This window comes from Corvus moneduloides, chromosome 1, assembly GCF_009650955.1.
Source record: "Corvus moneduloides isolate bCorMon1 chromosome 1, bCorMon1.pri, whole genome shotgun sequence".
In the NCBI taxonomy this organism is placed as follows: Eukaryota; Metazoa; Chordata; class Aves; order Passeriformes; family Corvidae; genus Corvus; species Corvus moneduloides.
This window is the reverse complement of record NC_045476.1, coordinates 17531739-17554358: the sequence shown is the minus strand read 5'-3', so window position 1 is coordinate 17554358 and position 22620 is coordinate 17531739. Positions and strand designations below refer to the sequence as shown.

General features: G+C 38.5%; 1 protein-coding gene across 14 annotated transcripts in view; it reads right to left on the bottom strand.

Moving 5' to 3' along the window:
* Nucleotides 1-2438: 2438 nt before the first annotated feature.
* ZNF438 (zinc finger protein 438) overlaps nt 2439-22620 on the bottom strand; it is a 52531-nt gene continuing 32349 nt past the window's right edge. For 6 of the 14 annotated variants that reach the window (XM_032100500.1, XM_032100471.1, XM_032100490.1 and 3 more), the window contains 3 exons: nt 13020-13124; nt 6780-8556; nt 2439-5686 (listed from right to left, as the gene is read on the bottom strand). In XM_032100500.1, the coding sequence (XP_031956391.1) occupies nt 5074-5686; nt 6780-8556; nt 13020-13124 (2495 nt within the window). In that variant the 3' untranslated portion in view covers nt 2439-5073. Of the gene's footprint in view, nt 5687-6779; nt 8557-13019; nt 13125-13642; nt 15694-22620 lie in introns of those variants that run through there. The other 8 variants (XM_032100559.1, XM_032100543.1, XM_032100533.1 and 5 more) reach the window with 4 other exon arrangements.

The following is a 22620-nucleotide window of genomic DNA, read 5'->3' as shown; positions in this document are numbered from 1 at the left end:
ACCAGTGCTCTGCTCCTGGGCTGGTGCTAAGCCCTGCTTTGTGCAGGTCGCTGCCCTGACCAGCCCCTGGCCTCCCCTGTAACCAAGGGGAGGGGAGGGGAAGGGAGGGGGGACAGAGGACAGAAAAGCAATCTCATCACAGTGTCTCTGAACTGCTGCTTTATACTATCACATCTGCGTGAGACACTTTTATGGAACTTCTCTGATTCCATTATTCAATTCTAACCAGGTGATGGGACATTCTAGTCTTTTACAATGGTACATAAATACCTCAAAATCACATTTAGCAGCTGCTTTTTCTTGTAGCAACACTTCACTTTTTTTACCCTACTACTTATCAGTGTTACATCTGCAGGAAACTGAGTGAGCCATTTTCCTACTTTGTTAAGCACAGATGCAGATTTTGATTTCATTTTTATGGACTAAAGATAAAAGATGCTTTCCTCAGAAAACTAAATGACCACATTTCAAGTCTGGCAGCAGCTGGTCTCAGCAGCCAGCATGTGGCTCACCCAACTACAAGCATGTAACTGAGACACCAAAAGAAGAGGACATTGGCAAAGAAAGCTGCACCATTTAGAAAAGCTCATGCCTAAGGAAGCTGAGGGTGCTCCAGACTGAGGTACCTCAAATGGAAGCAGAATCTGGAATGATGTAACAAAGGGGAGAAGTTTAAGGCTCCAGGACACTTCCACCAAAGGCCAGTCACACTGAAGCCTGAACTACATTCAATACATTGTGCCAACCTCCATCATCACTACTTCCCTCACACATTTCTTTGCCTTTCCTTTACTGACTTCTGCTCTAAGTCCCCAGAAAGTGCTTGAGTATCTGCATGGCTTGGACCACGATCTGGACCGGCACATCAGCAGAAATACTTAGCAGAAAAATTCAAGCCAAAGAGAAGGCATGGACATTGCTAAATTCTTATTTCCCTTGGCCAATCTAAGTAACTCTAGATAAGAACAAACTGTTTGTACCCATCAGTAGAAGACCTATCATCTATAAACATCACCTACAGTGGTGTGCAGAGAGATCCACATATGGAACACTTTGCTCACCTCTTTCCAATAGAATTTGCTTCTTCCTGATTTCATCTGTTATTCTAGATTAAAATGGGAGGTTTTTGCAAAGTAACCTCAAAGTGACGTTTCTGGGTTTGTCAGCAGCAGAAATCATAATTCATCCCATCATTTCTAATGCTTACACAGAAAAGTCAATACAATTTTAAAAAATAAATAAAAGGGAGAAAGCTTCCTTTGTACTCGACAGCATCAGGAGTATCATATTTTACACCACCTCTGGTACTACTACGTCAAAAAAATTGCCTAACAAGCACATAGAGAAGTATGTTACTGTCATTTTTCAGGATTTCTTGAAGGTTTGTCAATAAGGTATTAGAAATTCACCCAAGTCTGAAAACCAAGTTATTTTTACACTCAAATTTCTAGTTTCTATTTGGGAACTGCAGAACAGTCAGCCTCATTAAGTCATACACTGAAACCTAAACTTACTTCCATGTTTCCCCACATTATGCATATATATATATATATATACACACACATATATATGTAATGCCACCAAGACTCTTTTGAGTCCATGGAACATGTCTGCTTGTTTAGAAAAAAAGAGACACATTTTTTACTGAAACTTGCTTGCAGACTCAGGTCTTCTTCAGTACTCCTCACCAAGAAAAATTATGGCAATTTAATAAAAAGTGAAGAAAATCCTGCAATGTGACAGATCAGCTATAAAAGTGCACACTGAAATGAGGACAACCTTTAAGCCATCAGAATTTTCTTCATGAGACCAGATTTTTTCGGTGTCATACTCAGCACAGAGAGATTTTCATTTTTCAGAGCTCTATGAAATTTGACAAGTAAACCTACTACAGTTAATAGCATTTTAATCTTTATGCATAACAATCACAAACCTACATTGTACAGGTTTGATAATAGTAGCTGACAGCTGAATTTGAAGTATACATTTTGTTCCAAGATAGATGCGCGTGTAGGTGGATGTGTTGTAGAAATACAATGTACGACACGACTGAGCCTAGGTAAGCTGGTGATCCTCTAAACATCATCTGCACGAAGTTAGGGCAGAAATCTGCTCCTTTAAATACCTGTTCATCCTTCTTATGACACTTTCTTTAAAGAGCTCAGTGAATAGTAGGTAAAATAAGTATCTAATGAGGTATGACAGAAACCCTGATTGAGCTAAACAGCAGAGAGCTGAATTCTAATAAATAAATGAAGCAAAACGTTTACTGCCAGCAACTATGTCAAGTTAGACATAGGAAACTGTAGCTATGCAGCTGGAGAAGGGCAATAGTCTGCAAGCCAGAAAAGTGGTGGAACTCCTCCAGCTTTGATTATTTATGGTGTGATGATGAAGGAACAACTTTCCATGTGATGAACAGCTTTAAAGTTGAACAGTGAAGCTGAGAGAGAGATTTAATGAAAAATCAGAGGGGAACAAAACTACAGCTACAAAAACAATAACATTCGGTTTAACAATTTAAAAATGTAATTTGTGTGCAAAACCAGATGTTAACTTTTCCAGCTTCAAGGTAAACAGCAAACTGTATTCATAACAACCCTTCTGCTGGACAGCAAACAGACACTACCTAATGTTACAGTATGTAAGGCTCACTTTGGACCTCCAAATCTTATCAAAATGAACACAAATGCCAAACAAACACATTTTAAACAAAGGACACATCTGTATTTAATGCAAAGCTATTTTCCAAAGTCCCAACCTTTCATAATCTACCATAATCATAATAGTCTGAAACATAAGACTGCTTTCAGGCTCAGAAAAAAAAGGCTTCTAATTTTAAACATTTATGAGGACACTGAGAAGTGGCTTAGAACCATGCTTTAAAACATGTTTTCAGGCTTTGAACTGCTGAAAGCTGAGACCCCTTTACCCATGTGGCCTGAAGAAAGGGAGAGAAGTACAAAAATATGATGAAAAGACTGCACATGAAAATTTCTATTAAAGAAAACGCAGCTGACTCCTTCATTCCAGCCCCTTCCTCCCATCACCACTGCACCTTCCCCTCCAGGGAAAGTGCACTTCTTGCCCGATGAACACCCCCACACAACTCATCTACATCACAGGCTCTGATGCACCACTGTTTTTAACAAATACTTTTTGAAAATAATTTTAAGGGGCCACTCTGCCATTGCTGATGCTGTTCCTGAACAGGAGGGACTTTGCCTCAGCACTGCATTGATGCCTGCTCATTTTAAACTATTCCTTGGGATGGGTGACTTAATGTTCATTCCAAAAAAAGATCATGATCAAACCTTTTAAATGGTTTTTCCCAACTCGTAAAATGCATGCTTTATGCTGGGAATAAATTTCCCTTTGATATAGTGTAACTATGGGAAGGAGAGATTGTTCTCACATTTCTGTTTCATGGAAACACCCTGCTGTTTGTTTTTTAAAGGATTAAGTTGCAGGAGTAAAAAATGCTGCTAAATGCAACACACTCTACTAAGTTAAATACAGCCTCAGTCTGATATGAAACACTAACTTTAAAAATAGCTATTCCTTTACAAATGTGCCAGTGAAAATAAATATGAATATATTGTAGGCATTAAAAGAGGAATGTGTCAAGAATAAGAACAAGTACTACTTTTAAGGTAATTCAGCATAAAATATCCCCAATATATGAAAGCGAAGAAACAGCCAAAAATATAAATTTATAGCAACAGCTAGTAGGAAGGAAGTTTTGAAAATCCATGGGAATTCTTCTACCTTATCAGGCACCTGTACAGTTCTATGAGCATTTTCTTTTTGTCTTTTATTATTCTTGATTCCTGCCTTATAGTTCAATTTCAGGGCAAAGCACCATACAACAAGAAATTGCATTCAAAACTATTAGGTCATCAAAATTGCGTTTACTTTTTAAAAACAAAACATATACACAAAATATTGCAACAGCCTCTGGAATCCTACTCAGAAAGCCCAACATTTTTAGATCTCATGTTTTCATCACCATAATTTTTGCAAAACAGCAAGCGGCAACTCAGGCTATTTTAGGAATGACTCTTTCATCAACGCAGTCCCTCAACTACAGCTGACCACAAGAAGGAATGAATAGAGTAGTACTGCAAGGATAGTACTGGTGTATTTTTCAGCTTGCCCTCTGACATGCTCTGACTTCTGCTGGAGAGTGATGCAGCGATTTCTCAAGACTGCCTCCATTATTGCTCCCAAAATAATTCAGAGGTACATAAGGCTTTAAGCAGTTTAAACACCAATTTCAAATTGGATTCAATGGTTTCAATGACCTTTTCATCAAAACCAAGCTCCAGAACTGCATCCCCTGACAGCCTGACAGGACCTGTCCCCTGGAGATGTGCTGGGCTCCATCTTAATGCGTGGCAACTCATCTTCGACCCAAAAAGCTACAGGCAAAAAAATACATGTAAAGGTTTTACTGCTAAAATACAGAGATCTTTGCTGTTACCAGGACAGAACTGAACACAAAAACACCTGCAAGCAATGAACATGGTTGAAGACACTGAAATCAAGACAACAAGAATTAAAAGTTCTTAAATTATAGACTATAAAGCTCCTGAGTGCCAGCTGCATGTAAGCACATTCCAATGATCAAGAGAACTGTATGGAAATATGCATTTACCAGAAAATCTGGAAGCATAGTTGGGACCTGACTTCCAGTCAGGTTTGTAATTTCATTCCAGATTGAGATTACAACATATAAATTGATTTTTGTGTGTATAGTATAATTTAATTTACAAATCTATTTCCTTGAGATTAACCATTAGTATTGAGTATTTGCTGTTACAAAGTTCCTTAAGCATGAATTTTAAGTACAATCATTCATAATCAGATTCCATGTACCCATCTGGAATGATACTGAATAAATACATTTTCTAGTCACCAAAATAAAGGTTAGTATAACTTTTTAAAAAATCCCCAACAAACCCAACTAACAAACCTTTGAAATGATACTTCTGTTGAGTTAGTTTAGCAAGACAGTGAAAAAACAATTTGGTAAGGTAGTTAATGCTTTTCATAGCATTGTAGAGTTAAGCTTCAATATTCACCGTTATCAGAAAGTTCAGTAATTCCTTGTTTTGATACCAAAGTAAAAATTGCCCATAAAGTGGAAGGGTCTTCACAATTATGATGACTCTGCCAATGATCACAAAGATCCTCTTTTCTTCCAAATAACCGTTTGCATAAAATGCAGTTATAGCCCGCTTTAGACCAAAATTCTATTTTTTTGCTTGGTGTACCAAACCCCACATTTTGCCTCTCCTTGGAGGCTTCACTACTTCCTGACTGAGTCAGTTCACTTTTAGGTAAAATATTGACATTATTTTGATGGTGGAAGTTTATCTGTCTCTTCAGTTTTGGAACAGTGTACAGCTCCTCCTGACAGGCACTGCACTTTGCTAAACGTCTTCTCTCGCTGCGCTGTTTCCACAAGTGGGTTGTGTGTTTCACCAGTTCCCCCCTTGTTCCTCTGTTTCCTTGCAAAATCCCTTCCTTTACTCTTCCCTGAATCTCTTCTCCATGGCAGCACAGTAAGTGAAACTTCATTTCACCAAAAGACTCTGCAATAAACTGGCATTGACCACATTTGACCTGTAATTTCACTTCTCCCGGGTTATGGAATAGGTCCTCAAAATTGCACTTATTTCCCCTGTTGAAAAAAAGGAAATACAAGCTATTTCAGTATTAGCCAGGCAGAGAAAAGGGATGGCAATTTCTGTCCTTATAAGTTCCAAGAAGAGATGACAGTCATGAAACACTTTTAATTAAAAACAGGCATTGTTTCTACAGTATCTGATTCACTCAAAAGAGGAAAAAAAAAGAAACTAAATAAATAATAGTAAAGCTGGTTTGGAAAAAACTGGAACCAAATAACACTTCTGAGCTTAAGAATTGCCTCCAAAATTAGCCATGGTAGAAATAACCTTTTAACAACAGCTACTATGACAGCTACTAAGACTGACAGAAAAGTACTGCTGTTTCTCAGCCTCAAGACCTTAAAAATTTCTAACTGATGCTCCAGAGAGTGGAGCTGTGCAAAGTAAAACGAGTAAAATGGAACTGTAGTGTTGCAGTGAGGAGTTACATTAAAACCCTGAGTATTCGTCAGTGAAAATAAATGCACAGTGGAACAAACAAAAAAGGCAACATTTAAACTGTATCAAGAGATTTCACCTCAAAATCATAATAGAGAGGTAAAAGAATGTTCTATCCATCTTAATATGATAAATTAACTTTTCTACTTGGCTGAGTGATCACAAAAGCAGCAAACTCAGGATGGATTAGCTCACAGCACTCCCTAAAAGGAAATGGGATAATGGTATTTAAGAAGGAAAACAAACTGCAAGCTAATGCTGAAATATGAATTGTTTTTCACTTACTGCAATTGGTTCCCTTATCTTCTAGGGAAAACCCCAAAGTGGGTAGGACAGAAGATGCAGATTAACAGAATGCTAACCACAAGAAACCAACTGACCCAAATATGGAAGTATATTGGGTGTTACTAGAATATATGCAAAATTACTTTGCATATTCAAGTCTCAATAACGATTTTTAGCCAATAAATCAGCTAAAATATACTGGTTGATCTAATGGATTGACTAGATTCAAATGGAATATTTAAACCTTTAGGAATCTCACTTGGGGGAAAAAAGCAACAATTTTCATAATGGTGAGGTTTATAGATTTCCACTGACAACTTGAAATCCAGTTTTCATTAGCATTTAATTAGTGAAAACTCTCACCTCTCTGTAGCTTCTTCTGCCTCTTTTATATTCCTGTCTCTCTTCTTTAAAGTATCTTGCATCTGTTGCTCACTAGTAGAGGGCTCTGTGCTGATAACAACCCTGTGGACTTCCCTGAGGTGGCCAAAGTACACTTCGGCATGGCCAAAAACTTTAGCACAGAATTCACAGCACACCAGCTTTTTGGGTTTGCCTTCGTTGTGATGAAGCTTCATATGGGTGCTGAGGCTCCCAGAATGGATATACGCCTTCCGGCAGATCCTGCAGCTGTACAGCCGCCGGCTCGTGTGCATGTTCATGTGGTCCTGGAGATGGTGCTTAAACTGGAACGTGTGGTTACAAACATGACATCTGTGCAGCGGCTTAGGGGTGGCTGAACATGTATTTCTACTTAGATCACTTGATTTAGCTGATGTAGCATCACTTTGCTTGGAACTTAAACATTTATTGGCGAGTGAGCCATTTAAAAGTAAGTCTTGCTCACGAGACGGTGTGTCTATGATTGCTGCAGGAGTCAGCGGTGCAAGCGCCTGCGCAACCACCACTGGTTTTGGTCTGATACTGCGGTATTTTTTCACTGCTTCTGCTTTATTCCTTCGCTTGGCCTGAAATGCCAATAAATCATCCGGGGCTCTTTTTTTCCTGCCTCTTCTTTTAGAGGCTGCACTGTTCAATTTCTTAAGGCTGTCGACATCATCCACTTTGCTGGATGGAGAGAAGGTATTTTCTCGAGTGGTTTGTTTGGGTACTTGTGTAAATGATACAGCTAATTGCTTATCAAAGGCTTTGGTTTTCATCAAAGATGGTATCTTTTCAGACTCAGATTTTAGTGAATGACCAGATATATCCATAACATTAGCATTCACCTTGGATTTACAGAATACTGAATTTTTCATCCTTGAGTAAGGCAAAATAGGAAGTTTTCCTTTTGGTGCTGACGGAGTCATCTGAATTGTACTGCAAAAAACTGCTGGTGACAAGACAGCAACAGGATTTGCAGAATTTGTAGGTTTTTTCTTTAGTTTCTCAGATGTCGTAAGTGACTCTCTTGTGGTTTCTGATGCTGTCTTCACAGAGTGTAGACTTAGTTTCAGGGGATTAGTTGTACTTGCTGGCTTGGATAGGGAGTCTTCAACTACAGATGGTCCAGAAATACTATTGCTATCAATTTCAGTTTTGTTCATTAAAGGAGATCCAGATTCCCCACAATTGCTTTTCTTTATTAATGTAGCAACTCCAATTTCAGCTGAGTCACAGTCTCTTATCATCCCTTGCTCAGCTGAATCTGAACTAGAATGAGCTTCAGGACAGTCTTCAGTTACAGTAGTCATGGAGGAAGTCTGTGATGAGATTAGTGCTTTGGTAGGAAACTTGTTACGTGCACTCAAACCAGAGATTTGTGCTGGTTTTTTGTCACTCAGCAATTTATTTCTTACAGATTGGTACCTGGGGATGGGCAGCTTTAGGTTTTCAGAAGGGGCCACAGCTGACTGCTGAACGTGCTGTGTTAGGGCAGGTGCAACACACGGCACAGCCAACAGGGAAAACGTCCCCTTGTGAGCAGCCACCTGCATGACAGCATAGTTCTGAGCTGGTACCACCAGTGGCTTGGAACCACCTGAAGCTGCAATTGGTGTAATTGGCTCAGGCAAAGATGACTGAAGACAAGAAACCACTCCAGATGTTAAAATTTTTGGTACCATTTTTGGAGCAATGGTCCTAAACTGACTTTTCTTCTGAAAACTTTGTATTATATCCGAAGGGGATTTCTGTTTATCTGTAAGAATAACATAACAAAGATGTGATACACAGTATTTTTTAAAAATTACTCTCTCAAAAGTAAAACTGCTTGCAAAGGATACTATTACACACTAGCTTATAAAAAATATTTAGGCATTTAAATGACCACCCAATTAAATTTAGAATTGCAAAAGTTTCATAGACATAGCACTGTCTGAAGCAACATGCTTGAACAGAGATATGAAAAAAAATTTCTTCTTAATCAAATATTAATTGGATGTTTCATTCAAGGTTAGAAACTACATGACATTTCAGAACAAATACACCCATAAGCCCCTTCAGCCCTGGAAAAGCTGCAATAGCATGCTGCCAAAACTCTGCTGGAAGAACAGGGACAGGATTTAAGCTCCATGACACAGAATTTCTCTGAGCACCAGCTCTGATCATCTCTCTCAAACAGAATCATGCTATCCTTTCAGACTTCCTCTAATATTTTGAATTTGTGGGTTTTATCAGATACAGACCAAAGTTTGCCTGATGAAGTCTTAGAAAAATTACTGCTGCAAAACATGCAAATAATGTATAATAAAATCAAAGAAGACTTAAAAGAATATGTCAATAAAAACTACTGTTAAATACCCAATCACAAAAATTACTCATGTGCCACTAACCCACAACAGAACTACTGTAGTAAGTTATTTAAACATTTTCTTGAAAGATGCAATTTATCAACATTATATCACAATTCCTTCCTGTTTCTACTTGTGTTCATAGAAGTCACAAATGGTTTTAGTAAAGAAGAATGTGGAGGATAATTCAAACAAACAAAAGGAAAAAGATAAAATTCATATGATATAATATGCATTAGGCAGCAAAGACACCTGCTGACCTTTCAGATTCCACAGAAAAGGACTTCATACATAGTTAATTGTACCACTATCATTTAATCTATCAGTCTCATTACCCACTCCCAAATTCAATTATTGATGCTTCCAGTTCTTAAAACCTGGGATAGGTTTCCTGAAAAAAGGAAATCCCAACAATCTCAACCACTGAAAATTCAGCTACAAAGATCCCACGCTGAAAGGCAATTTGGACATAAGCAAAAATAATTTTGAGAGAGGAATCACATTTGAATAGAACACGTGAAAGTAAATGCTGGAACCTTGAAATATTGTAGTAAGATAATTCCATAGGAAAGTTTCCATTCCTTGCCATTTTAAAGACCTGTATTATAAATGCATTTGTAGGTTACTCTGGATTTAAAAATGTAACTGTAAATTACTACCAACACTGGAAACTCCAGTAAATTTATCTTAATCCTGGATGTTCTTCTCAGACATCACATACTTTGCAAAAAGCACTGCAAGGTACAAACCTGTCATGTTTCATGACCAGAACTTCTGAAGAGATATACACACATATTCATGGTATGCACATGTGCAGTAAAGCCCCTTGCCTTCAGGACATGTTGGATCCTCTGAGCAATCACATATAAACTGTACAGTTCATATTTAGTAGATCTGATGCTTTTCAAAACTCTTTGATCAGCAGATTCATAGAGCAGTAACTATGCAGGGCATAAGCCTTTGATTGTTTTATTGCCAACGACTGCATCAAACCCCGAGTCCATTATGTACTTTCTTTATACTCCAATTAAGTGAAACTACTGGGTACCGCCAAAACTTTCTGCTCAACGTCTGTAGAGATGTTCTGAATTTCTATACATTCTGTGCAGACTGGGTTACTGTATATATGGAATTCCTACACAGATATTGAGACCCCTGCACACAGGATAAGTCCAGGCCTACAGAATTTGTGCAACCTGGAAAAAGCAGAAACATGGTGTGTTTAAAATTGTTTCCCCACAGCACTTTTTATTCTCAATTTTTAATTGGTTTTTTTACATTCTAGTCACTAAATATATAGAAACTTTTACATTTTCAGCTGCTAATATTTCTATTAATACTCAGATGACTATTTGTTTCCTACAAGGTATCTTCTTGTTGTTTTTTTGAATAAATAATTTAAGTACTTCTGAGAAGAACAATAAAATTATGTAGTGTATTGTAATCACTAATCAAACTAGCCCTGAACTTCAATGATAATTACAGGTCAAACTGCATAGCTTAAATACTGCAGGTGACAGAATAAGTGTACATCCCTTTTAGGGAACAGAGTCAGTTCTTGTTTCTCCAGATTATGCTTGCCATTTTCCAAATCAGCAGCTATTCAGCTTGCCACAATATTCAACATGAAGCTGTTTCCATTCTCTTTCATTTTTCTTGTTCCTCTCCTTTTTTATTTCAAAATTTCATTAATTGATTTGCATAAAACTTTTAGGAAAGCCAGCATTTCAGCAGACTACTACCTGTGCTACTCCAAGTTACAAGGCACCCACTCTTCAACCAATGGTAACAGGAAAAGGTGGAAGTTTTGCTGTGGACATGCCACCTCTACAAATGGTAGCCACAAAAATCAAGGTTAATTTGAGGTTAGAAGGAAATATTTGTGGAAATAATGTATGGCACTAGCTCTAAGAAGAACCATATGTTTCTTAAATGCATTGACTTGCCTAATGCAAAATTAAGCAGTAAAATCACTTTTCTATAAAGAAAGTATCTCCACATATTTTCTCAGCATTCCCCTGGAGAATGTTGCTCTAGTAGCCAAGACCTTCATCAAAATCAAACACAAGATGCTCTTTGAAACAAGGTCTGTTTAGATCAATATCCTTCTCACCCAGTTAACACAATACTAAGAATTGATTTAACTGTTTGAGATGGGATTTTTATACAAACACTTTTTCCAACTAGTGTAATTTTATCATAAGTAAGTTTTCCAGGCAAGCTATGTTTGGTACCAACCTTCAATACAACTTTTTTGTTTTGGTTTGGTTCTTCTTTTGTTTTTCCACAAGTTTACATTAGACATTTTAGTGCAGAAGTATTCACTGCAGTGCTTCTGGTAAGCTAAGGATACTCAACTCTGCATTTCCCTCCCCTCCCACACAGCTACTGTAGTTAAGCTGCTTAGCCAGTGCCTAAATATAGAGAAGGGCTAGATGCAGACTAGCTGTCTGATGATGCTTCAGACTTTGTTAACATTTTGCTTGCAGACTGGGAAAGCTAATTGGAAGAACTGGTGGAAGACTACTTAGCATCTTGGATCAGGAGAAAGCAGCCAGTCAATTCACAGACTGGAGGTTCTACTGACCCTACCCAGAGCATGCAAGTGTCATAAGTGACCAAAATTCTGTTTCCCATTTATAGTTGGTGAAAAGTTTCAACAACTTCCTTTGCACACAGACAGAGATATAGTAATTCACGTCTTCATCACGCTGAAGGACTTGGATATGCTCTGGCTGCCTGCCTTGTGCAAAGGCTGCTTGGAAACCTCACATGCATCTTTCAGGGGCATTCCGTTTCCTCCAAATTATTTCTGTCTCTGATTCAAAGGACTCTTTTTGACTTGTCAGCTGTGACCTGAGGAAAAGCCTTTGTGCCTATGCAATCCCATGAAGTCTTTCACCTAAGAAGGGGAAGTTTCACTTAAGGGAGGCTGTGCAATGGCATTTGTGAGGATGGCCCTTTGTTTTAGACAACATTCTTTCTACAAGTCAATCTGCAGATCCTTCACTGCTGTTGTCCTCACTCTTTCAGATGGGTGTGAGTTGGGGCAACAGGTAGACACTTTTACTAATTACACACTAATCTAAACCAAATGCAGTTCAACCCCTTTACTTTAGAAGTCTCAGTTAAAAGATTAATGGCTACCATGCTAGGACCTGCAAGTATCAAATCACTCAGAAACCTGCAGGATGGCATAAGCTTTCCTCCCTTCTAAATAACCTTAAAATTGTATAGAAGTGGACAGTGACACAAAAATACAAAAATCAACGATGCATTAAATTCTCTGACAGAGCCATGCTGGGAAGAGCCCTCTGGAGGAAATGGAGCCTCCATGGGTTGCTGCTTCTTCATGGTTCCCCTGCCTTCCCAAGTCAGGTCTACTCCAGCCTAATCTGCCTTATTTTTGTACTTCTTTTAGTTTGTTCCCTATGTAAAGCACACAACATTGCTGAACTCAGACACTGTAGAAAGTATCAGAAGAAATTTAATTTTCAGCACTATCTAGTCTATTTTGAAAATAACCCCCATAGAAACCACTGAGTAACAGTGTTCATTTTTTAAATAATCCTTGTAGGTCCACCTCAGTTGTGCAGGTATGTATTTAATTTGTGTATGAATGAACATATGAGAGAAAATAACACCAAAAAAAAGGATCATCTTGTTTTGAAGGAAAAGACAGAATACAGATGACAATTAATGAATATTCAATGCACATTAACACTGCTGAGTCTTTTGCTGACTTTGAAAGGAAGAGTATCTCTTCTGTGGGAAAAAAAAATGCACGACTTTCTAACACACAACATTAGATCTTTTTCTGCCAATAATAGTTAATCATTCATTTTGCCAAATCTCCATACACACTAAATACCTGTGGATACTGTCTTTCCAGAACAAGTGTCTTGCTTTTGCTGACCCAGCATACTTTGTTGGACACAATGTTTCTCTGCAGGATTAGCATGCAAAAAAACACCACCTGCAAAAGTACTTCAGTCAGTTAAAAATAGATCCCAGGACAAAAAAACCCAAAACAACCAAACTCCCAAAACCAACAAAACCCAGAAAAAGACAATATAAAATGGCAACATAAAACATTAACTTTCAGCTAATGCATTAAGAAAACTGCTTCTTGATCTTCACTATTTTTCTCTCCTCAAAATACGCTTTAAAATCCAATATATTACACGCCAAATGCAAGGTGATAGCTTAATAATTGAGTAAAGCTGGTTAATGTGGCAAACAGATGGGATGGTTTAGCTTCACTGTCACGGCAGACAGTCAAGAGCAGCAAAACAAATCACTTCAAAAAATGAAGTTTCAGTAGCTTTAGTGAGGAGTTTTAATACAGGGGCTAAATTCTGTGCTCATTTACACTTCCCATAATTCCATGTAAATAAACTGCAGATATTATAGAAAACAGACTGGACTTCTGTGTTCAAAACCAGTTTTGCCACACACCTGTACAAAGTAAGATTAGTAACAAAGCCTACAAACCATGAGTGTCCAGCTCCATACATTACAGCAATTAATTTGCAGTTGTTTCTATCTTTGCTAATAATAACCACCTGGGTGGAATGTTCTGGTCTGGGTATTTGCATCAGATAATTTTCTAAAATTAATTTCAACAGAAAATACCAGCCATTCTCAGTATGCCTGCATTAAAAAAAGAAAAAAAAAATTAATCTAGGAACACATCTGTGCAGTGGGTGAAGACCTTGATATGCGACACAGCAATGTCTCTTTGATCTGTGAAAAGCTGCCCAAATTAGGCAAAGCTGGAGATTCTGGGCATGTGTTCAGTAGATACTTCAAGCAGCTAACTTTTCCAATGATTACAATGTGCTCTTGCTTCAGGCTGGGCCAGATTTTCCCTGAACTACAGCTTTAGGTCCAAGCATCCAAGTTGGAAAAAGGAAATGGCCTCTCCTCATCTCTGAACTGCAGAGCTGACAGTGTATAAGAGAAACACAGGAACACACAGGGCAAGCGGAAAAAGGATAAGACTAGAAATGAGACTTGAAAAGTGTCCAGGCCAAAGAATCAGGGTGGGATATGGGAATTAATGCAGACTTAAGACAGGTAATCAACATTACACATGATGTGGAAAGGAGAAGCATTTAAGCCAAAAGAGGAATCTCACGTTTCTTACATTTTTAGTACTTGATTTTTTAAAGAGTAATATAATTATGTTTACGTAAGTGTGCTTTTGTGTAATTTAAACTAGTTTAGAAAAATAAACAATATAACAAATTATTGTAATGCAAGATTGGAAAATCAACATAGATCATTCACACAAACAGTAAAATACAAAATGTGCAAATACACTTAGAAAATTCATTCTGGTATACCACAGGAGAAACAAGACCAAAACAATTTGTTAAAATTCTAGAGGCTTAAAGCTGTATCTTTAAAGCCATATGTAATTAAATTTGATTTGAGCATAAATGTGATTTGCTAGTTGTATAATAAGCATTTTATAATCTAGAAAGGTTTTCTTTACAGTCTGTAAAGAAGTTTATTATCTTAAGGAATTAGGATTATAGTGCATTTCAAGGAATTCTGTGACCAGTGGAATGCTACCTGGATTCTTTAAATGGTCTCCAAAAGACTATTCTTAGCAGAAGAGCACATTGCAATAACAAAGGTAGACTTTTTTTTTACGTTAATTGGACTTCATTAAAGAGGCTGTTCAACATTAAAATTCCTACTGGCATTTTTCAGTGTGGGAATAAGATAAAACTATTTTTAGCATAAACTGTCACCTTGCAATGGTAAGTCATACAGTAATCCAAGAGCATGGGTGCATAGTTTGTATCTAGGTAAGTTCTTCAGTTTCCTCTCTAATTCAGTCTTTTGGTTTTGCCTGAAATGTCCTTTTTGCACTATTAACCATATATTGATATATGATAAAATTTATACAGATCTAACATACCTTAAGAAAAAAAAAATTAGATTACGCCACTTTTTCAACTTCCCAAATCGCCTTCCTCTGTTTTTTGAAAGTGTACATAGGAGAGGCCTTTCACACCATCCTCCTCAACACCCTTTTCTCTAAATTGGAGAGGCACAGACTCTGTTTATAGATGGACTATTGGATGGATAAGGAATTGGCTGGAAGGTAATGGTGAAGATCTCACTGCCTGTATGGAGATGGGTGACAAGTGGTGTCCCTTGGGTCCGTACTGGGACCAGTGCTGTTTTATATCTCCATCAGTGACAAAAACAGTGGGATGGACAATTGCACCCTCAGCAAGTCTGCAGCCAAAACCAAGCTGAGAGGTACATCTGACATACCTGGAGGATGGGATGCCTGAGAGACCTGGACAAGATCAAGTGGTCCCATGGGAACTTTGTGAGTTCCTGCACATGGGTCAGGACAGTCCCTGGTATCAATGCAGGCTGGGGCTAAAGTGATTCAGAGCAGCTCTGCCAAGAAGAACTTAGGGGTACTGGTGGATGAAAAACTGAGTGTAGCTGGAAATGTGCACTTGCAGCCCAGAAAGCCAACAGTGTCCTGGGCTGCATCCAGAGCACCATGGGCAGCAGGGAGAGTGAAGGGATTCTGCCCTTCTGCTCTGCTCTGGTGAGATCTCACCTGGAACTCTGTGTCCAGCTCTGGGGACCCCAGCAGAGACATGGACCTGTTGGAGCAAGTCCAGAGTAGGGCCACAAAAACGATGAGAAGGATGGAACACCTCTTGTGTGACGAAAGGCTGAGAGAGTGAAGGGGTTGTTTAGTTTGGGGGAGACTCCAAGAAGACCTAATTGGGACCTTACAATATCTGAAGGGTGCCAAAAAGAAGGATGGCGACACTTTTTTACAGTGCTTGCAGAAACAGGACAAAGCATAAAGGTTTTAAACGAAAAGAAGGTAGATTCAGACTGGATACAAGGAAGAAATTTTTTAACTGCCCATCAATCTTACCAGCATCTTGATTTTAGTACCTCTGTCCCCAGAGGAAAGTATAACATAAAAAAATACCCATACTAAAGCAGACTTGTTAAACACAAGTTAACACATTGAGAAATTTAGTCACTATATTAGCAGCAGTAGCAACAGTACTACCTAAGACATAATTTTTGATTTCTCATAGATTTAGATTTCATAGATCTCTGTATTGTCCCAACACAAACAACTTTTAAAATACATATGAAATACTATTTCTGTAGGGAATAACAAGTGGCCAACAGCTTTGAGGTAACCTTTTTGAGTTGCAACCTTTAATGTATTAGCCACACAGAGGTAAATCACTATTCAAAAGCAACTTCCTATATAAAATGTGGGCAAATGCATGGCTTAACACAACATCCTATTTAAAAAAACCTTTTTTGTGCTACTGTATAAAGCAAGAAAGTCTTCAAAATCCTTCCTAAGAGTCAGAATACATATACATAAGAGATTTTAAACACTTTTGCAGTGAATTAAAATACATTTATTAGCAGATCTACATGCTCTTTTAGCACCTCTCATGCAGTGTTTGTGAACTTTAAAAGCTTTCCATTTTTCTGAAGGCACAGTCTTTCAAGTTATAAGTTACTCATTTCATATTAAGGTCAACAAAATTAATAGGTCTTAACCAGATCAAAATATTTTCATATCAAGAAATGAAAGCTGGCATAAAGAAAGCTAGCCATAAAGCATCTGTAATTACTAATAACTTTTTCCACCTTTAGAGCTGAAGAAATCACGCACAGACTTTTCTCACTATGGCAATATAAGAACTAAGGGCTCAAAATGGTGCCTGGCCTCTGCAACCATAAAAACAGTGACTGAATTTTTAATTACAGAATTTCTGTTTGAGAGACACTGTTAGATACATCACCAAAGACTGTGTTTCAACTTATTTGTGCTTCTGCTATTTTCAGAAACCAACCATGTCAGCCTGCAAGTGGGAATTATCTAGAAACCTTGGTGCTCTGACAGGATGCAATTGAGTAGAATGGAAATTATTTTGGTGTCACTGCAAGTCCAGTGGTTATCAGCTGCTTTTTCCCAGTCATTCTGCTCCATAGAGGACACCATTCCTGAAGGTTTGCAAAGCAAGGCTGCAGTGATGCAGCCACTTGGGGGAACTAATTGTTCAGAAAATAGTTGAAAGGAGGTGATGGAAGCACTGGTCATAAACTAGTAATTCATAACCCCCCTATTTACAAATACAAATTAGGTACTTCAGAAACTGGGGATAAACACCTGTAATTGGATTTTCAAAAATTTCTGGGAGAATTGCCAGTTGAAATTTCTTTTAGTGAGCATCAGGAAATATATGGACCTAAACAGTAATTCATCCCCTGTAAAGTCAATGTAAAGTCATTTTAAAGGGCCTATCAAGATCAAATCAACATGGAAAAAATTTTAATATGCCTAATATGTAAGTGGTAATTAGTGAACGTATTTTCTCTTAAGTACGGGAAACAGTAATGACCAAGTGTGCTAAAAAAATGAAGGCAGAATTCTTCAAAAACTACAGCACAAAAAGGTCAAGTAGAACAATTTTATGAATAAATCATAAAATAGTTTCTGATTAGATTTTTGCTCTCCTTTCAAAAAACATATCTACATCTTACTGAGAGTTCAACTCTATTTGGAACAGAAAACACGTATGTCTCACTTCGGTAAGGGAATTAGGCCTCTTACTCCCAAAATCTAATTTTTTTGCAAATACTGATGTGCAAATAGAGAACACAACAAAAAAGCAAAGGTTTTATTCCTGCAAAAGAGTACCTCTTTTGTTTTGGTGAGAATCAGTGCACTTTTTTCTAAAGAAAGACTGTATGCATGAGAAAACAATTAATTTGCCACTTTGGCTCAATATTGCAACTATATTTTACTTAAGGCATTAAAAACATCTGCATGGTGACTTCTGTAGTACAAACCTCAAATATGTTCCCTCATAACCAGAGGATCAGAAGACTGTCAGTCTTGGCTTGGCCTATTTTGAGTCTTCTGTTATAAACTATACACAAAGTTTATTATTCCCCAAAGGAAGGGCCAGAACAATCATTAAACAATAATTAAACAATCATTAAAGAATAGCTGGAGAGTATTTGCTGGAGGATTTTGTTAATAGGTAATTTCACTGAAAATTACATAAGTGGTCTGAGTTTTGAATGGGGCATCCCTATCTAAGGTTTTTGTTTGCTCTAGTTGTGCCCCTTTTACTTTCTTCATGAGCCAGATTTCTTCAGAAAAAGCCCCTCCAGTTCTGGCTGAGATATGCAAAACATTGCTACCAATAGTTAATTCCACTAAAGATTAAACCAAAAATAAAGATAAAAGGATCTCCACCATGCTTCAAATAGGTATGTATATTTTTTCAAAGACAGACATAGATCCGTATAGCATAGGAAAACTAAAACACCTTCTGAAATACTATGGTCCTGGCTAGGCAAACATTAGTTTTCAGAACATATAAAATTATTGCTTGCTGCTGAGCTTGAACACAGCTAGGCCTTACTGGCAGTAGGATGCAGCGGAAAACAACTTAAATTACAGTATCTGATTGGTTTTCCTCCCCCAGTGCACAATTACAATTATTTGCAGTGCTTACTGACATTGCTAGCTTGCCCATGCTAGTTTAAAGGCAGCACTGGCTCTCAAAAGAAGGTGGTGGATGTGCTGTAAAGGAGCTATGGAATACACTGCTGAGAGGTGATAACGGATCAGCAAAGCCCGGCAGTGGTGCCAGCAAACGAGGGGATGCAAAGAGGAACGCAGTCGCCAGGGATGTAGGCCAGAGATGATACCCTCAGCCCGGCGTGTGCCGCAGCCCCAGCCCGGCGCTGACGACGCTGCCGTGTCCGTGGCGGTGCTGCGGACAAAGGAGCCCCGGCAGCGAGCCCAGCAGAGGGAGTCGGTGCCCGTCCCGCCGCCCCGGCGCCGCAGGACGCGCCGGCAGCCCCCCGCTCCCCAGGTGCCCGCCCGGCTTAGAGCCGCGGCTCACGGCCACTGCCCTACTGTAAATCTCAAACGACAGACAGGCTGTTCGATTTGCCTAGTAATTTTGTAATGCTAAACATGGCTTGTCCTGAAAAATCAGGTACAGCACCGCACCCAACCTCCGAACAACTTCACAACGAGTTACCTTAGTATTTCAAAACATTCTGTGCCTGCAAACTTTTCGGTAAATTCAATGTTTTGTATAACTTGAGAGCATCTTAAAGCAAAGCAGTTGAGCCTTCCCGTTTACAAGTAATTACTTCTACTAAACTATTTAGCAACCTCTATAACTGCAGTAAGACTACTGTGCCTGAGATTAAAAAAAAATCCTTTACTGAACTTGTGTTAATCTAGTCAGTGCCCGAAATGGCACATCCATGGCTATGTTACTAGAAACACCAGATTTACACTGGATGTTCTTCTTTCAGTAGGCATATGAAAAAAAAAAGCACTGTTACCAAAATATTTTACCATCCAAAGGAATACCCTGAAATCTTTGTCAAACTTCCTCGCTTTCATCATTGCTCAGCTCATCACACAAACCATCTGCATAAATAAAGATGTAAGCATCTGCTGTATGGCAAATGGTCTCAGGGGCAGATGTTTTATCCTTGCATTCATGTCACTGGCTTGGATACATTATTTGAACAGATGTACACAATCTGAAAGTGTCGTGTCCCACAGTGAAATGTCTCCAACTGCTTTCTATCAAAGTACATAAATGCTATTTGCACCTGCATTTATGTTAATGATATAAAGGCAGCAGGGGTCCCAGCAAAGTGAGAGCTGATGCTAAGAAACACATTTACAAGGCTAATGGAAGTTTGAGATCTCCCAGCACCAAATAATCATACTAATATGGATACAAAAAGTACAGAACCACACTTGACCTATGGTTCTAAAAAAAATTAAACATGCTCAAAGACCAAAACTATTACTTTAGCATGTGATACCCTTTTCCAACATACATTTTAAAAAGACAAAACCTATTCGATAAATAAACCAGGACAACCTTATATTTTGCAAAATATTTGTATAAGATACACAATTCTTTCATGTTAGAGTCATTTAAGAAAAACATCTTATAAATCTGACAATGCCAATGGTATTTCAGTTCACTAAGGCACAGTGGTATTGTATGTCATTATAAAGCATTATAAAAAATACCAACACTTGCTCAACAGTAAATATTTAACACGAGTGTGAATAGTTGAATATAATGCTTCAATGATTGTTGTCACGTCATAGGTTGTCATATGGATGAAATGAGAATTTCATAATTCTGAGGAAAAAATAAGATTTGACAAGTTAGATACTTTTCATTTTTCAGAAAAGTGCATCTAGTTGAACATGATGTTACAATTGCTTGCTGCATAAAAGATAGTCACCCTTCCTGGGTGTCTTGAAGGAGTATGGATCAAATTACAGAACACCTGCTATTACATGACAAATGGCAGCAGTGAAGGGTTTAGCTGCCACTCAAAGAACTTGCACTAATCATTACTTCCATACTTAACTGAAAAATAATGAGCACACTCAAAGTACAGAAACACTGACAAATATGCCACACTGAATGTAACTGATGGATAGGTTCCATTTCCAATATAATCTATTTTCAAAAGTTTTATTTGTAAGAAATGTGCCAACACTAGAGTTGTACATAAATCATCACAAATTACTAATACCCTCCATATTTTCAATGCGCTACATTTAAGAAACAAGTGGTACTTGATATAAAGATAAAAAAGTATCATAGCAAAAAAACTTACTGAGACTAGTATATTTATAGAATATCATCATTTCACACTGATATAGCTCCTGGTCACGATCTAGGGAGGCCCTGCAGAGAGATCTCAACAAATTAGAAGACTGGGCCATCACCAACCACATGAAGTTCAACAAGGCAAAGTGCTGGATTCTGCACCTGGGATGGGCAATCCTGGGTGTAGAAACTGGGGAATGAGAGGATGGAGAGCTGTGCCACGGAAAGGGACCTGGGGGTCCTGGTCCATGTCAAGGTGAACATGAGCCAGCAGTGCCCTGGCAGCCAGGAGGGCCAGCTGTGTCCTGGGGTGCATCAGGTACAGCATCACCAGCCGGGCAAGGGAGGGGATTGTCCCGCTCTGCTCTGCACTGGGGCAGCCTCACCTCGAGTCCTGGGGCAATCTTGGGTGCCACAATGTAAGAAAGATACAAAACTGTTAGAAAGCGTAAAAAGGAGAGCCGCAAAGATGGTGAAGGGCCTTGAGGGGAAGCCATCTGAGAAGTAGCTGAGGTCTCTTGGTCTGTTCAGCCTGGGGAAGAGACTGAGGGGAGACCTCAGTGAAGTCTTGTGAAGGGAAGAGGAGGGGCAGGCACTGATCTCTCCTCTCTGGTACCCAGTGACAGGACATGAGGGAATGGCCTGAAGTTGTGTCAGGTGAGGGTTAGGTTGGATATCAGGAAAAGGTTCTTCACCCAGAGGGTGGCTGGGCACTGGAACAGGCTCCCCAGGGAAGTGGTCACAGCACCAATCCTGATGGAATTTAAGAAGCTTTTGGACAATGCTCTCAGCACATGGTGTGACTCTTGGGGATGGTGCCGTGCAGTGCCAAGAGTTGGACTCTATGATCCTTCTGGGTCCCTTCCAACTCAGCTTACTCTGTTCTTCTGTGAATTCTAACATGGAAGCTCACTTCCAAGTTTACCATTCCCTCTGGGTACAAGTTAGTAACAGGATACTGACTGGAATGGATTTTGATTTAGGGGAAAAAAGAAAAAGCCTTCAAAAAAATCTCAAAGCAAATGATTCACCTGAAGTTTGCAAACAGCTTCACAGTCTATATTCTCCTACTACTATTCAGAAATGGCTTTAACGTAAGACTATAACCAGGGTCAAATTCCTGTTACTTAAAGGAAAAATTAAATTAATGCTTTTAAGTATTAGAATTAAGTACTTCAGTCACAAGCCCAGGAATGCAGGGGACACTGCAGGGTGGACAGCTTTACCCAACAGTAAGTACTGTCTTCCATGAAAGAATAGTCCCAGGAGACACAGAACTCATCCACTAAGATCAATTAGAATGACATGCTTCTGGAACAGCTTCCTCAGAATTATTACAGCATCATAAAAATATTCAGTCTTCACAACACAGGTAAAGTATAAACTTACATGACAGTAAAAGCTCAAGGCTTCAAATTAAGTAATATATAGCGCTCTTCTTAATTAACGTACGTACTAACAATGGAAACTTAACTGACAACCAGCAATGGTTCTGAAAGGTCCATTAGAGCTGATGTCATATCCATCAAATGTTCACTCACATTTAAGTATCATTAAAAATGTCATTCATGTTAAAAAATCATATTTAAACATTAGCATTGAGACAGATCAAAAAGGAAAGGAAACTGAAGTTAACAGCTACACATTTAGAGGCTTGGGAATACACAAATACCCTTACTAATAATGGAGGGAAAAAATCAAATGTTAACCCTTCTGAAAACGAAATCAAATGAAAGACAACTTTTGAAGAGACCACATAGAAGAAAGAATTAA